Raw genomic sequence first — 15,207 nt, forward strand, 5'->3', positions numbered from 1 at the left:
ACCTGGAACCTTATCTGTACTTATTTATTACAGGAAACTTGTATTTCCAATGGAGAAAGGAAAAGAAGAAACACAACAAAAGCCTGCTTGGCATAAAGAGCCTTCACACTGCAGCTATTGTCTGGTACTTCTAGTGCACCCTGAGCTGCTGACTCACCTCCAGTGCAGTTAATGCACTTCTGAAGCTTTAAAACAAACAAAAAACTCTCCAAGAAATCAAACCCATATTTAGCAATCATGGAAGCTTAGTTCTTAATTTCCAATTAAAATACTCAACGACTGGCTAATAAAGGTGCCATCAAATCTCCATGAGAAATCAGTTCTTGTAGCCTAGTCCAGGCAAGAGCAGCATTTTCTCACCCCATGTATGAATTGCAAACTTTTATTTTAAATTAGCAAACACAGCCAAACTATTTCCAGCTCCCACAACTGTGATTTAGGATATCTTTGAAATTACTCATTCTCCTGTTTTTTATTATAACAACCTAAGATTAAGTAAACTTTTGCAATACCTAAATGTAGAAGACACTAAAGTGCTGCACACTAAGAGAAACACATCTCAGAAGGCTTCCAGATTTCCTGGCCCTGTGGGCCATAAAGAAATTCTGTGATGGAGGAGCTCTCTGAACTAGAGAAAAGCAATCCAAGGATGGAGGAGGATGTGAAAGAGGCCCAAACAGAACAAGATACTTCCAAGTAGGACTTGTGAAAATCAAAAGATGAGACTGTTTTTCAAATGGGCCACAAAAGTAGAAAGTTTAGAAGGATCTGTTCCATCATCTATTTTAAGGAAGAATTTCCCAAAGCCAAAGTGAAGAGCCTTGAGTGTTGATCTGCTTGAATAAGATAATGGCCTGAAACAGAAGTTTGCTGTCACAGGAAATAAGGTAGCATGTGTAGTTGGCAGAATGCACATTTTTGGGGAAGTTTTAAGCAAGTGTTAACAGCAAGTATTACTGCCCTTCAACACCTGCTTCCAAAAACTGGAAAAGTGACTCAGTGCCAAAAACCCCAAGAACCAAACAAAGAAAACACAACCACAAGAGGATGGTATTTCTACATATTCTAGACTGAATTATTCGCAAAAGAGATCAGCACTGGCAAACTCTTCTTTCCCCCCTCCTCTTCCTTAATATATGCACAGATAAGTGTACACACACACACAAACATACACCAACTGCAAAAACAGAACAGAGGGAAATTACCACAAACAGAGTAAAAAAAGCCAAAAGAAAAATGCAACTCAGTGTAAACAAATGCTTTGTAACCTAGAGATCATGAACCAACTAAGGAACGTGCCCTCAGTTAAACATCCATGCAGCCTATTTACTGAAAGGGGATTTAGAGATCGTGATGAAAAACGCTTCAGGCTGTCAGCTCAAAATAAGGCCACAGCCTGCGAGATGAAAAAGAAAAAGAAAAATGACAAAAGAATAAATGGAATAATTGGAATGTCTTAAGGGAAAGTTAAAAAGACCCCGAAACTCAAACCAAAACCCCTCCAAATACTTGTTTTTATCTACTCAGCACTATTTTGACCTTGACTGAAGCAATTTCTTATTTTAATTAGAAACTGGGGAAGGGAAACAACCTATCAGGTTACACCTAATTAATTTTCTCACCCATGTATGGCTGATTTCCATACAAGAATCTTCAGTGGACTACATTGTCTTCAGATCTGATCCTGAAAATACTTACTCTGAGCATACTCCCTATGAAATCAAGCCGGATTACAACTGGTAACGAGCTCAACACTCAGCAACAGGGACCTCGTGGAAGAGTTCTCCAAGCTCAGTTCTATTCTGAAAAATAACCTGATAAAACCAGCAATGTTGTCATTTTGTCTTTGTTTCTGCAACGGCTCTAGATCCTGGTCTGCTCTGCTTACCAGTGCCTAAGAAGCAATTGTACAAAACTTTTGCTTGGGTTTAAAATCTGGATTAGACTCTGTTGGCCTCTCACCTCCCTGACAATTAAACCCCCAACAATTTCCCTCCTGCTTTACCACTGCCACAGATGCTGCATGCACTAGAAGACTATTTAGCTGTTGCCCTCCTGCCCCAGCAGGGCTAAAGGTGAACTCTGCGAGGCAGAGTGAATCAACACGACTGCACACTACCAGAACAGGAGCACTGCACAAGGAGCACCCTGCTTCCCTGCATTTTCCACAGGCTACTCTCCACTGGAGCAAGTAACGCTGGACACCAGGCCACCGCTGCACTAGGCACGTTCATCATGAAGAAGGACTGAAGAGTTTGAGCTTTTGCTTCCAACGTGACCCAAGAGAGTGTTCAGTTATGAAGGGGGTTGATAAAGTGGATGAGGAAAAAATGGTCATAGCTCCTACGTTTTACCTGCAACGGGTGTCAACTGCTGATTGAGCATTCCCATTGGTGTTGGTGGCGGCACCACCCCCATAAGAGCCCCGACAGGAGTGCCTGCCCGGGGGGAGGAATTCTGCTGCTGTGCTGCTCGCTCTCTCTCCTGCTGCTCAGCAACTTTAGCTGCCCGCTCTGTAAAAGTATTTTAGATTTTCAGTTCTGTTTTGTAACCCAGACTTTCAAAATATTATCTGTTCATTAAAAAGGACTAGAGTCAGACACTGGCATAGTTTAGTCAAATATAAAGTAGAACAGATGAATCTTTTTTATACAGCATATGATTTGATTTCATGTGGCTGCAGCTAAGACTTTTAGAGAACCTTTCATGAAAAATATTCCACAAAGTTTTATGTCTTTCTAAAAAAATAAATAATTAAATTAAATTATTAAATTAAAAAAAAATTAAAAGAACAAATTTGATGATAATAACACCAGTGTTACCAACATGAAGCAGCAGTCCAGCACTAGGCTTGGTCCGCACCAGGACATGGCAAAACATTCCCTGTTTTGACACCACTGGCTCAGCCAAACCAGCTGCAGCCAAGGCCAGCAGCTCTTGGGTGGATCCTTTACCAGCTGCTGTGGGAATTGAAGCCCCACATCTGCCAGGTGTGCCCTAAAGAATGCTGCAAAGAGCAGACAGTAGTGCCAGCTGGTGGCACGGTCATTTGTGGGCTCCCCATATATTTTACTACTGACACAGCTGAAAAGTGGTGGCAAAATCGGGGAGCATTTGGAAAGTTTCCCTAGTGCATACTGGCCCTTAGTTTTTGGAATATAACAAGCAGCAGTTTGATAAACCAAAAATATTTTTCTCTGTCTCTTTCTGTCATTTCCCCATTTTGTCCCCTATGAGTTTTTTTGGGTTTTTTTCTGAAGATGTCTAACTCACATTGTGCTGCTCACTGGAGGTCATGTGTGTCCTTTGTACGATGAATCTGGTCATTATCTCAATCAAGTCTCTCACTGTGACTGCAAGAACAAAAGATCTACTGCAGGGTAATCTGACCAGAGGACAATTTTATATTAAGGGAAGGGCAAAGGGTCATGGGAAGAAGAAAGAAAAAAAAAACAAAAGCCAAGCAAACAAAAAAGGAGAAATACTGAATGCCCACTCCAGGTGCTTCATGGGCATGTAAGTTCCTGCTTTGTTTACTCTGAACATTGTGTATGACTGGCACAATGAGGTACAAGGAAGAATAAATGGATGCAGGATACATCTCCAGCAAATTTCAACAACAGTGAATGCAGGGCTATGAGTTCTCTTGCATTTGGTGAAAGATGGAAACTGCCACTAAGCCAGCAATCAAGGTCCTCTGTCAAAAGAAGGCTAAGAAGTTCATCAAGGAGATTAAGTTATGCATCCTGCCAGTGCTCTCACTTCTACTAGGACATGACTTTGAACATCTATCACACTTTTGACTCCTCTAGAACCTGTTTGTGCAGCTTCTAGCACTAATTCCATACACTCAAAGACCAGTTTGATTTCCAAAGGCATTTCCTTCCTTCTTCCCACTTCTGCAATTTCAGGAAGGGACGACGACGCAGAGAAATTCCTACATTTAATACAGGCAACTCAGATGCAGTTGAGCACAAAATACACAAGATATTCAAAGGTAGATCCTGAAGTTGAAAAATGAGAAAATCCTCTCCAGAGCACAGCAAGCACTTTGGGAAAAGATGAAGCAGTTGTTCTGACTCTCACCTATTTTTGGCCAGCTAAAAAAACAAAAAATGGTCAAACAATAGCAAAAGAGACACTCTGATGAATGAGAAATTACTGTTAAGTGTTCAGCTTTATCAGACTTCAGAGTGCTGAAGTTTGAAGAAGGACCTGACGTAGGACAGTACTCAAGTTTTATCTAGCCCCTATGCATGCCGTGACTGCCACAGAAGTAACAAATGGAATAACACTGCCAAAGGGAACTCAAGAAGGTATCTGAAAGTTTAGCCTAAAGCATTCACCCTAACACTCAATAATAAACCCAAATCACATAGGCCAGGACTTGAGAGCATTCAAACATTTCCAACATATCTCAAGAGACAGGAAAGAGACCTTTTGCTCTGAACAGAGCTTTTCCTTACAACAGGCTTTTCCCTCAATCCCTTTTATTTTACTTTATTTAGCCATGCAGGCACTTCCAACATTGCTTGTTCTTTACTCAATTATTGCTAAAAAACCAACTAATACCCTGCACATAAACCAAACAAAACTTTCAGTGGGTCAAAATGGATCTAAAATGTAAACCACTTTTCACCAGAAAATGGAAGGGCCCTTTTTAACTGAGCTGTCAAACCATGCCCACTCCCTGCTCCCTGGTTCACATCCACACCAGGGAACCCACGAATTTTGACTCTTCACAGGGGAAGGAGTGGAGTTTCTCTCCTTTCACACAAGGTAAGCAAACACAATTTGGACACTTTGTTACCCCATCCCAACCCCTCCAAACCAAGTAAAAGTAAGTCTAGTTTGGGTCAGACACCAAGCCAGGGAAACTGAAGCTCAAACTCCAAAAGCTTTGGAAAATTTTAATTGAGAAGGAAGATTAAAATGGAAGCACACAGACAATCATTAACACGGTGGACAAACAGAGCCTTCCTGCAGAAGTGCAGGACTTTAAGCTGCTCTAAGCAAGGAAGCAGTGACATGCCAGCCATCCTCCTGCTGAAGGATGAAGCTTTAAGGAGGGATCTGCCAATAAAAAGATCACACATGCACCTACAAGGGTGTAAAGGGAAACAACTACAGAACAAAGTAAGCCCCCAGTAGTCTCACAAAGAAAGAGCGTTACCATTTCCCTCCCAAAGCAAACTTGCACAGAGCAAAGGGTGCTGTGTTACCCTCCAGAGCTGCAAAGAGGTGCTACTGAAAATTCAGAAAGGACTGTGGTGGCTAAGAGTGGACAGTGACAGCATGCAAGCTTCCAGCCTCAAGATCAAAGCTGCCTTCAAGTTATGAGTGTGCAGAAAACCTATCAAATCTTATTTCCAAAGTTATAACCTAATTGGGCCATAACTTTCCAGGGTGTTGAAATGTTCCTATTCAAAGGAGCATTTTCTTTCAATAATGTTGCATCAGTAGTTATTAGTGTCGACGTGCTATTAACTAGAGAAATAACTATGGATGTTAACCCCATGTATTTGGCTTGGGTAAGGGCTGGCTGTTAAAGATTAGCTGCATTTTATTTTAATCAAATAAAAGTTAAAACACAATGATTATTTATCAGAAGGGAGGAAAGGAATGGAAGGAAAGGAGGGAGGGAAGAAAAGGAGGGAGGCAAAGAAAGGAAAGGAGGGAAGGAATTGAGGAAAAGAGGGGAGGAAAGGGATGAAAGATAGGTCTAAAGTATCTCATGATTATGAAATATTCCTAGGCTTACTTCAGGATATGAAACCTCTTGACAAAATTAGTTACAAGAGTTGATTAATACTGTCCTGAAAAATAGGTCATATTTACAGTACAGTACAAAGCCTCTAAGGGCTCTAAGTACTGTTAATAATGAACTTTTCCCCACTCCTCTGTAAGCCTTTCTTACCTGCTGCTACAGCTCTCAAGAGCTTCTCACCCAAAATACCCATCAGTCCTCCTTTAGGGAAACATTGACAAAATATTTTTCCAACTGACTTCTAGCCCAGGAGCTCCACACCCCTTTATTTCTAAGTTGTCCCCATTTTTTTTGCTCTTTGGTAAATTGGTTACTTGTGGCAAAGACATTTAAATTATCAGTTGTGCTCTACATAACTGAAACATGCTCTTTGCTCCTCTTCAGTCATCTTTCAATATGAACTTCTCTTTAAGGTACGTCCAGAACACAAACATAAATATTTTATTTTATTAAACTTGTCATCTGAACAACAGAAAGTGCTGAGAAAAAAAAAAAGGCAGAAAAGAGTTCAGCATTTCAGTTTTTACTTACCTTCATATTCTGCTTTCTTTGTTGCTTCCAAGTTTCTCCATTCAGTTCCTACAAGTCTGCTGAGCTCTCCAAAGGAGTAGTCTGGGTGCTGAGCTTTAATCACAGCTCTCATCTCGCTGCTAAACAAGATGTACCCACTCATGTTGATCTTCCTTTTTGATCCCTCCTTCTTGGTGCTGCCCTTAACAGACTTGGGAGTGGACTGTGAGAAAAAGCAGTTATGACCACAAGTGCACAAAAGAGAAGGCCAGAAGAAATAAAAGGAATTGTGTCATGTCACTGATTTTGTCCATTGAGCTGTTCAGAGACATTGCCAACACAAGTTGAGAGAAGTACTTTATTTGCCACCGCACGTTTTAGGAAAATGCTTCCCCACTTCTTCCTTGGCCTTTGCAATGCCTACTCTCACTCGTTCCACCTTCTAAATGTTATTTTGCCTGCCAGACCTTCCTTTCTCTCCAGTGTTCACTTCTCATTACATAAGTAGCCATTTCTCCCTGAAAAACCAAAGCCCAGTTTTGATAGCCCAGTTTACCTGCACCACAGATTCACATCATGTTCTTGTGTTGATGAGTAACAAAAATTCTGCTCCTTTGCTTTCCCTACTATGGATGCCCCCCAGTGAGAGCTCCTTGATGTTTTCAGCCATCAAAAAATTACCCTATTCTGACATCTCTATACTGAGATACCACAGCTGGAGCCTCTTTTTGAAGGCCCTTCCACCTATATCTGTCACAGAAGACCATAATTTATCAATACTCTGACCAATAAGATCCACAAATGTATCATCGCATCAAAACCCTCTGAAGGCCTTTCTCATACCCCAAATATTATAAATATGTCACAGCTTGAAAAGTGCCATTGTTTCCAAGTACCTGGTGGAGGTAAAAAAGGTTAAAAAGGAAACAAAAATACATTCAACTGTTTCCTTCCTCTCCTGAAATCCTGACCATGCTACTGACTCCTTCTAATGGCTGCTTTGACCCCACTGTTCAACACTCTCTTCTCACCTAAAAACAAAGTTTTAGTAATACCAAAATGCTTAAAAAGTTTTACCAGAAGATGAACTGAGGCTCATTTAAATATAATTCTAAACTTCACTGTACTAACTTGCAATCCATCTTTGAAGTTTTCATTATGAACCTAAAGATATCTTGTCTGCAGGAAGTGAAGAAAACTTCACACAGGGTTTGGGATGATATACAGGGCAGATACAATTCCATCCTGACTTCTTGGGCAAGCCCACACTGGCAGATGGAGAATTCCCAAACCAAAAAGAGGAAAATCTAATTATATGTCTGGCCTCTGATACATCTGCAAATAGAGAGCTACAAGTTTACCAGTTGTTTAAGCCTATACAGTTCTTACAACAATTTTGGTAACAGTAATCTAATGTAAAAGCCTCCCCACCAGTTTGGAAGGGCAAACAGGACTTGGAGAAATTGTAAGAATTCTGAATTTGGTTCTTGCATTCTCAGTTCTTTTCCATCTCCTATACACACACTTTAAATGAACAGTCTTTTCCACTGGAGCCAGATAACTGAATATTTACTTTCAGACTTGTTAAAAGAAGAAATCAATCAGAGCCCCTTTTATGCCTTTTCTCAGCTATACTGCTGAAGCAAAGAATGAAGTGGCACATCTTTTTTTCAAGTACTTTGACTTCATTCACAGAAAACTGCAGCAGGAAAGCATCACCCACCCATCTGCCAAGCCCCACAATACCACAAATTCACTTGTCTTGTCTCCTCACTCAGCTGTTGTAAGAGCTTCTTTGTTGGCAGAAGAAAACTAAAAGCTTAAAAGTTCTGGGGTTTAATAGTTGTTAGATAAAATTTCACTTCTATTGGAATGCTCTTCAAGATTTTTCAAGCTGCCAATAAAATTCAGCGTGTTAAACAAGAGCACTGAGCAACCTTGAAAGGGAAAATGCATCTGGTGGTTGCCCACAGGGCAAAACATCACACTCAAACCAGGCAAAAGCTTTCAACTTCAGCAACTCTTTCACAACATCCTAAGACATTTCTACCCTAGGGTCCCATCCTTTCAGTGTAATGCAGCAGAAATCCACATTGTTGGTCACAAAAGCATCTGAAACTCCCTCCTGTTCCCAGCAGATCATTCCCATTGCCTCTAAGACTGGCATTAGCTTGGATGCGGGAGTGTGCTGACACAGATCCAGTTGCAAACAAACTTTTTTGGTTAGTTGAATTTCTAGCTAAAGCAGTTCCTCACTCTGTTTCCATACTCAGTTACGCAAATTCCAGGGTTTGTGTTATATAATTTATATAAATTATATAAATTATTATATTATATATTTATTTGAATTTTATGTAAAGGCCTGGTATTTCTGAATCAGTATCACAGAAAACCTCATTATTAGAAACAACACTAATACATAAAAATATACCCTGAATTTTTCTCAGCTGAAAGATTTTCTTTAAAAATATTTTTATGGAATGAAACACTATCATCTGATTATCATATCGGACACACCAGAATTGTTTTGTGTCATTTACTCCATATACTTGTAAACTTCAGTATAAATCCTTTGTTTTTGTATGATAAAATGTTACATCATCTGGATTGGGAAAAGAATGTGGAATATAAAGGTTTAAAGGCTCCTGAAGGAAAGTCCTTACCTGTGGTGGAGTATAAGGCATTATATCCAAATCACTGGCTAAGGGGGCCTGGAGCTGAGGCATGGAAGGTGTTTCAGTCATATCACCTTCCTCCTCTCCCATCTCTTCCATGTCCTCATCACCTCCTTCCAACTCAGCAAATTTTGCCTCCAGCTGCTGAATCTTCTTTTCCAGTAGAGGAGATGGCTCTTTCTGAGGAACAATGGGTTTTCTGGAAGGTGGAGGAGGAAGACAAAAAGCAGCTGAGAACAGTCTCATGCCTTACAGGAGAAAGAACTTGTTTTTGAAGAGAAAATTAACTTTTCTTAATTTCTGACTGTACAATATCGAAACAGTGGTGACTTGAGATGTGCCTATGCTTCCTTTCAGAACCCTGAGCAGAACTAATTTTGTGTCTATGGCCAGTGTTTCATTTCAGTCACTTGTTAGAAGGATTTTTTATGGGTTAGAAGGGGACTTCAATATAAGTGCTTAATTTCTATGATAGAAGGCAGTTAACACCATAGCTTCCTTAGATTTCACATTTTACTTAAGTTAGAACTTAATACTTTTTTTTTACTAATATGAATGTTCACCAACAGGTGTTCCTTACTCACAATGACCACTTCAGTATTTTCATAATATCCAAGAGGATGTACCAATCCGATAAGGTAATGACTTTTCGTGAAGTCAGAGGAAGAAAAAGAAAACATCCATCGTATTAAGATCATAAAAAGACTGATGCTATCTGGATTTCTTCCCAAGAGTGTGGTTCTCTGAAATTACACTTCTGACTTCTGTGGATATCCTGGGTCAGGCTGGGATGGGTTAATTGTTTTGGATCCGTGAGACAATAGTGTGGATAACACATTCTGCTGTGATTAGTGCTGAACAGCTCAGCATCAAGGCCTTTGCTCTTCCCTACTCAGTGCCCCAGCAGGCTGGGGCTGGGCAGTGATTTGGGAGAAACCAGGACAGCTAAGCCAAACCAACCAAGGGGATATTTCATACTCTGACACCGTGCTCAGCAATAAAATATGGGGAGAAGGAGAGGACAGGGTACATTCAGGGTTATGGCATTTGTCTTTGCCAGTAACCATTCCATGTGCCAAGGCCCTGCTTTCCAGGAAACAGGTAAACATCTGCCTGCTAATCAAAAGTAGGGAATGAATTCCTTATCTTGCTCTGTTTGTGCATGTAGCTTTGCTTCACTTTTCCAACTGTTTTTAAACTTGAGCCAGGAGTTTTTCTTCCTTCTGCCCTGCAAATTCTCTCCCCTATTCCACTGCAGGGCAGTGACCAAGAGGCTGAGTGGGGGCTTAGCTGCCAGTCCACAACAATCCAGAAGAGTGCTCAGGTGACCCCCTCATTCCCCTCACATTTTTACCTAAAATAGTATATTTCATCATCTACAACTTTGGCAGACAGTGAAAACCTCTTCAACCCCTTGAATTTCTTCATTTGTTTGTCGCTTTCGTTGTAGCGGCTCTCGCAAAGAAAAACGTCGTTTTCTGAGATTTCTGTTGGTCTGCAGGAGAGGAAGTCTTTGAATGACAGAACGACACACTTTCCTGCAGAAATGAAAGAGCTGGGTAAGAAGGCAGCCACGCTAGCAGACTCTTTTTAAAAAGTGTGGAAAGTCCATTTTTTTTGCCTGTCTCGTTAGTCTGGAAGATTCCTGGAATTTGGTGCAACTATGGAAAATACATCAATTGATATTCCAACCAACTAATGGTGCTCACAAGAAACCTACAGCAACTTAATGCAGCTTTTGGAATTTTTTTAAGAACTAGAGAACCCACAAAATCATGAGCCCTCATGATCACTGTCAGTTACCGTATTTATCACAGCATCACAACTCCAAAACACAGTACACAGCCATCGCCTTCTTCAACAAATCAAATTTCAACCTCCTCCTCCCTTCAACTTTCCAGGTAATATGTACTGGAGTAATTACATTAATATCCAAGAGTAATGGAGTTTTCTGTTCTCTGGCTGCAAACAATGTTCACTTTCATATCATACAAGTAATTCCCTCATTGTAAGAAAGCCTCCTTATAGTAACTTCTCACCACAGGTCCCACAGGCAGGAATGGAAATTAGAAACTCACTGAATAATATCTCCTCTCCCCCTCAATGAAAAAGACATACTTGGAATCAAGCCTACACACAGCCTTCAATCACTTCAGACTCTGTAGGAAAAGATGTTCATCAGATTAAAGCTGTTAATAATTACCTAAAATGCAAGTCATGGGACAGGTCTCCTCTAAGTTACTCAAAAACACCTCCTTCTTGTAGAACATTTTAGTTGGCTCATGCTCAGTTTCTTCAGGATGTATAAAGATTGGACCAAAGAAATAGGCAGCTCCATCTCGCACCCACATCTTCTCAATTCTGCAAAGAAACCAAACCAGGAACATAAATGAAAGGTCATTTCTCCCAAATGAGACAGTAGGATATTCAGGAAGACCATCAATGGAAAATGAACACAGAACAGCCAATTCCAACTGCACATGTGGACCAGGCTTCTCTTAGGCAGCTAAAATTCCACCTCAATCTACCAAGACCTTGTAACACTTCACTCACACTTTTTCCCATTCTCTTTTATACCTTTTTGCAACCACCCCCATTTATCCAAGTTATTTTCACAGCTGTAAACTGCAAACAAAGGAGCTGCCCTTACCTTCCTACTCGAGGTCGTACCAGCCCGTGTGATTTTATGAAGACGCAGTCCCCAACCTTCAGCCACATGTCATTGTAGCAGAGCTGCTCAAAGTAATGGCAACCAGGTTCCCCATTGGACATTTCTACTGGAACATCTTCTTTGTCCTGCAAAAGAAGAAGCATTTAGAAACTTGAGGAAGGAGCAAAACCAAGCACAGAAACAAAGAGATGCCAGGTACCAGTAAAAGGCTTTTCTCTACCTTTATGTTAACAACAATAACTAAGCACTAAGCAGAGGTGTGTATGCAAGTTTCCTGAAATAAAACTGCAAAGCCAAGGATACCTTCCATATCTGTCATAGGCTTTCCTATTTCACAAAGGTCTAATTTTGCCAGAATAGTAATTTACAGGGCCTTTTGTGTTTGGGTGCTTCAAAGCAAACTGGCCAAGCCAAGCCTTGTCACTTTGATCGTTTAAAGCCCAGTAATGTGCTTAGGAAGCAAGAACTGAATATATGGCCAAGCTAACACACACAAAAATGTAATGATTCAACTCTCTTATACAATAATATGAACACTCCACGTATTGCTTACAAATTCATACAATTTACCCTATTTAATTTCTCACTTTTTACTAAAATCTTAAATTGTGCCTCATTTCATCTTTCAGCCTGGGATTCCAGAAAGCTAAAGAAACACGGGCTGTCTCACCAAGGCATGGGAGGAAAAAACCCTGTGAGTTTTAGTTCTCTCAGCAGAATTAATTCCATCTTTTGCCATGATGTGAATAAATACACTAATATACACTAGGTGTCTGAGAATGGGTGTGCTGGGTACTGTGTTCTCAGGTTCTGTTAGAAAATGCAAAGTGGAGTTTTCATGAGTTTCTTTAATGATTTATAATATTTTATGAGTCTCTTATTTTTTCACGGCTCAAAATTTATTTCAGACAAACTAATTAAATTTAGCTGATTTTAATACATTTACCTAAATTTATTTGTTTTCTTACTCTAGGTACACTAAATGAACCATTTTATCTACTATGTTGGACAGAAATATTCTTAGGCATATATTATACAATACATATGCCTCAGAACAATAGTATATTATGTATTTCTTACTGCTGCCTAGCTACTGGACTGCTTTACTGAAATGCTACACAACAAAGCATTTTAGCACTGCCATGAACTAAGATTAGACTTTTCATTTTACTGGTTCTTTAGGTTTAGGGCAGGCTTTAGAGTAAAAGTGTTATTTTTTGGAGTGGTAAAAAACCCAATCAACCCCATCACATGGCCACAAAAAAGATGCTTGTAACAAATATTTACAACTTACAGTTGTAAACAGTTTATTATTTTCTGTTATGTCTATTTATATTTTGTGTTATTTTACAAATGTCTGTAATATAATTTATCACAGAAAGATATCCATTTATATTTTATTGTGTCTGGAATGTGGTGAAACCCAAGCCATGAGGGCTAATACTTTGTCTCTCTCTATCTGTCAAATACAAACAATGTTGCCCTTGCATACCTTTTCAAGATGAAGGATACTTTCTCCCACCTTACTGTCCTCCAGTGTTTCACTGTGTTTCTCCTCATCTACTTTGTCTGTATTGGCAAACACAGAAGCGACTCTGACCACAGGCAGGGGCACATCTCGTGGGACAAATCTGACAGAGCTCACAGGCATAGTCCACAGTTTAATCTTCTTAAAAGACTTTGTCTTTGCAGAGTAGCGAGACTCGCACACATAGACATCCTCATCTCTGAAGTTTTCAGGGCACAATTTAAAATATTCCTGCAGATTGAAGGAAAAACATGAAATATTTCAGCAACACCCACAGCCCATAGACTCACACTGAACACCCTCCCATGGCTTCAGTTTTTTCTATGCTTCTGTCAGAAGGCTCTTTGCTGAGTTCTCTTCTTCCAGTTTGACATCCAAGTTTTACTAAGAATAACAAGAAACAAGAAATCCCACCCTTGGAGAAGGAGCTAATTCAGTACAGGTTGGCATATGAGAAGAGTTAGGTTTTATTCATTTACCAATCCAGTACATTAACAAGATCTGCAGCCTAAAACCACTTTCACAAGATTTCTGAGCTTTGACTTGGAAAAAGGACACATTCATCAAGCCAGAGGCAACCATAAGCACAAATCAACTAGCACAGGGAAACTCCATCACCTGGGTGAACTACATATCTCAGGAAGCAAAGAAAGATCCAAACAGCCCACAGAAGCAAGTCCTATTTTATTTAGGTATTGGTGGAATGTGTCTGTGTTTCAAGTGCCTACAGCTCTGCAGGAAATAGTAGAAGCTTTACTTGTTTTATAAATTAGTCTGAACAGTCTCTCACCTTGACAAACATGACCACACATTTGCCTAAAATTTTGCTAACAGGAACTTTATTGTAATAATCACTTTTAAAAACTTCTTTCTCCAGGAATTTTCGTGTTGCAAGGTGAAAAGTTTCATTTGGTCGATAAAACCAGCAGCCATAGAGCCATTTCTCTCCTTTAAAATAGAAAACAACAAAAAAATAGAGAAGGGAGATAGAAAGAAAAAATGTAAAATGACATTCTCTAGTGCATGAGCCAAGTAAGAACAATTAGCAATTGACTGATTAATCAAATGGCCATGTAGTCATTTATACTAAGAGCAATTTGCCTTTAAACAGGGCAATAGTTAACTTTTCAGAAAAGGATAAGGTTTTTTAAAAAGCCTGCCAATTGTTATTTCTCCAGTAAAACCTGACTCAGCAAACTAAAGGAGAAATTTGTTCTTATTTCTAGATCTTCACTTTCAGGCCTTGAAATGGCTTTCAAGTCCACACAACAATCACCTGATTATTTAAAGAATCTCAGAAAACTGTTTTTAAATTTTTTAAGAACTATTTCTTTCATTTTATGCTGTGACAAATCATATGATGACAAACTCAAATTGATAACAACAACTTATAAAGAAGTTACAAATATTTACTATTTTTCTAAATCAAAGGAAACCTGTGCCCATCTTTGGTTCCAATTTTCTCAGCACAGAAAAACAATGTTCTTCTGCACCTAAATCCACCCCACTCAGAATCCCATCCCTGCAAGGCTTACAATTTGAGGGTAGGGAGAGATGAATGCCAAAAAAAGCACATGCCATCCAAAGAGTTTTCTATGTGTAATATCCTTTAAAAAAAAGCAACTCAGAAACAACAACAACAGCAACCACCAAAAAAACAAAACAAAACAAACAAAAAAAAACCCCACAAAAACAAAACACCACCCCAAAAACCTCACTGCTCCAAACACTTCTACAAATAAAGTCAGTAACATCTACACGGGGAAAAAAAACTAAACTGGAAGCTAAAAATAACACGAAGTTTCACCCTGCAGTAAGGACATCCTTACCAGCTGAATCTTCCCACAGCCTCTCAATGCAGACGATGTGAGGCTGCAGGTTGGCCTCTGCAGGCTCCACATACACATAATCCCCCACATGGTACATGCTGTTCTTGAAGCTGCAGTCCTGGCTGTAGGTCCGATGCAAACTTGACAGCCCAGCTGATCCAGAGGAATCTTCACTCTTTTCAGCTTCTTATTGCAAGAAGGGAAAAACAGATGTTAGCAATGTCACA

The 15,207-nt window shown here is 39.7% G+C and overlaps 1 protein-coding gene across 4 annotated transcripts in view; it reads right to left on the reverse strand.

The window, feature by feature from the left end:
• PBRM1 (polybromo 1) overlaps positions 1–15,207 on the reverse strand; it is a 55,207-nt gene that overhangs the window by 9,806 nt on the left and 30,194 nt on the right. For 3 of the 4 annotated variants that reach the window (XM_066326835.1, XM_066326836.1, XM_066326834.1), the window contains 8 exons: positions 14,981–15,166; positions 13,942–14,099; positions 13,116–13,382; positions 11,603–11,748; positions 11,156–11,313; positions 10,307–10,490; positions 8,941–9,151; positions 6,299–6,500 (listed from right to left, as the gene is read on the reverse strand). In XM_066326835.1, the coding sequence (XP_066182932.1) occupies positions 6,299–6,500; positions 8,941–9,151; positions 10,307–10,490; positions 11,156–11,313; positions 11,603–11,748; positions 13,116–13,382; positions 13,942–14,099; positions 14,981–15,166 (1,512 nt within the window). Of the gene's footprint in view, positions 1–2,354; positions 2,514–6,298; positions 6,501–8,940; positions 9,152–10,306; positions 10,491–11,155; positions 11,314–11,602; positions 11,749–13,115; positions 13,383–13,941; positions 14,100–14,980; positions 15,167–15,207 lie in introns of all 4 variants that reach the window. The other variant, XM_066326837.1, reaches the window with a different exon arrangement.

This window comes from Sylvia atricapilla, chromosome 11 (genome assembly GCF_009819655.1).
Source record: "Sylvia atricapilla isolate bSylAtr1 chromosome 11, bSylAtr1.pri, whole genome shotgun sequence".
NCBI classification, from domain to species: Eukaryota; Metazoa; Chordata; class Aves; order Passeriformes; family Sylviidae; genus Sylvia; species Sylvia atricapilla.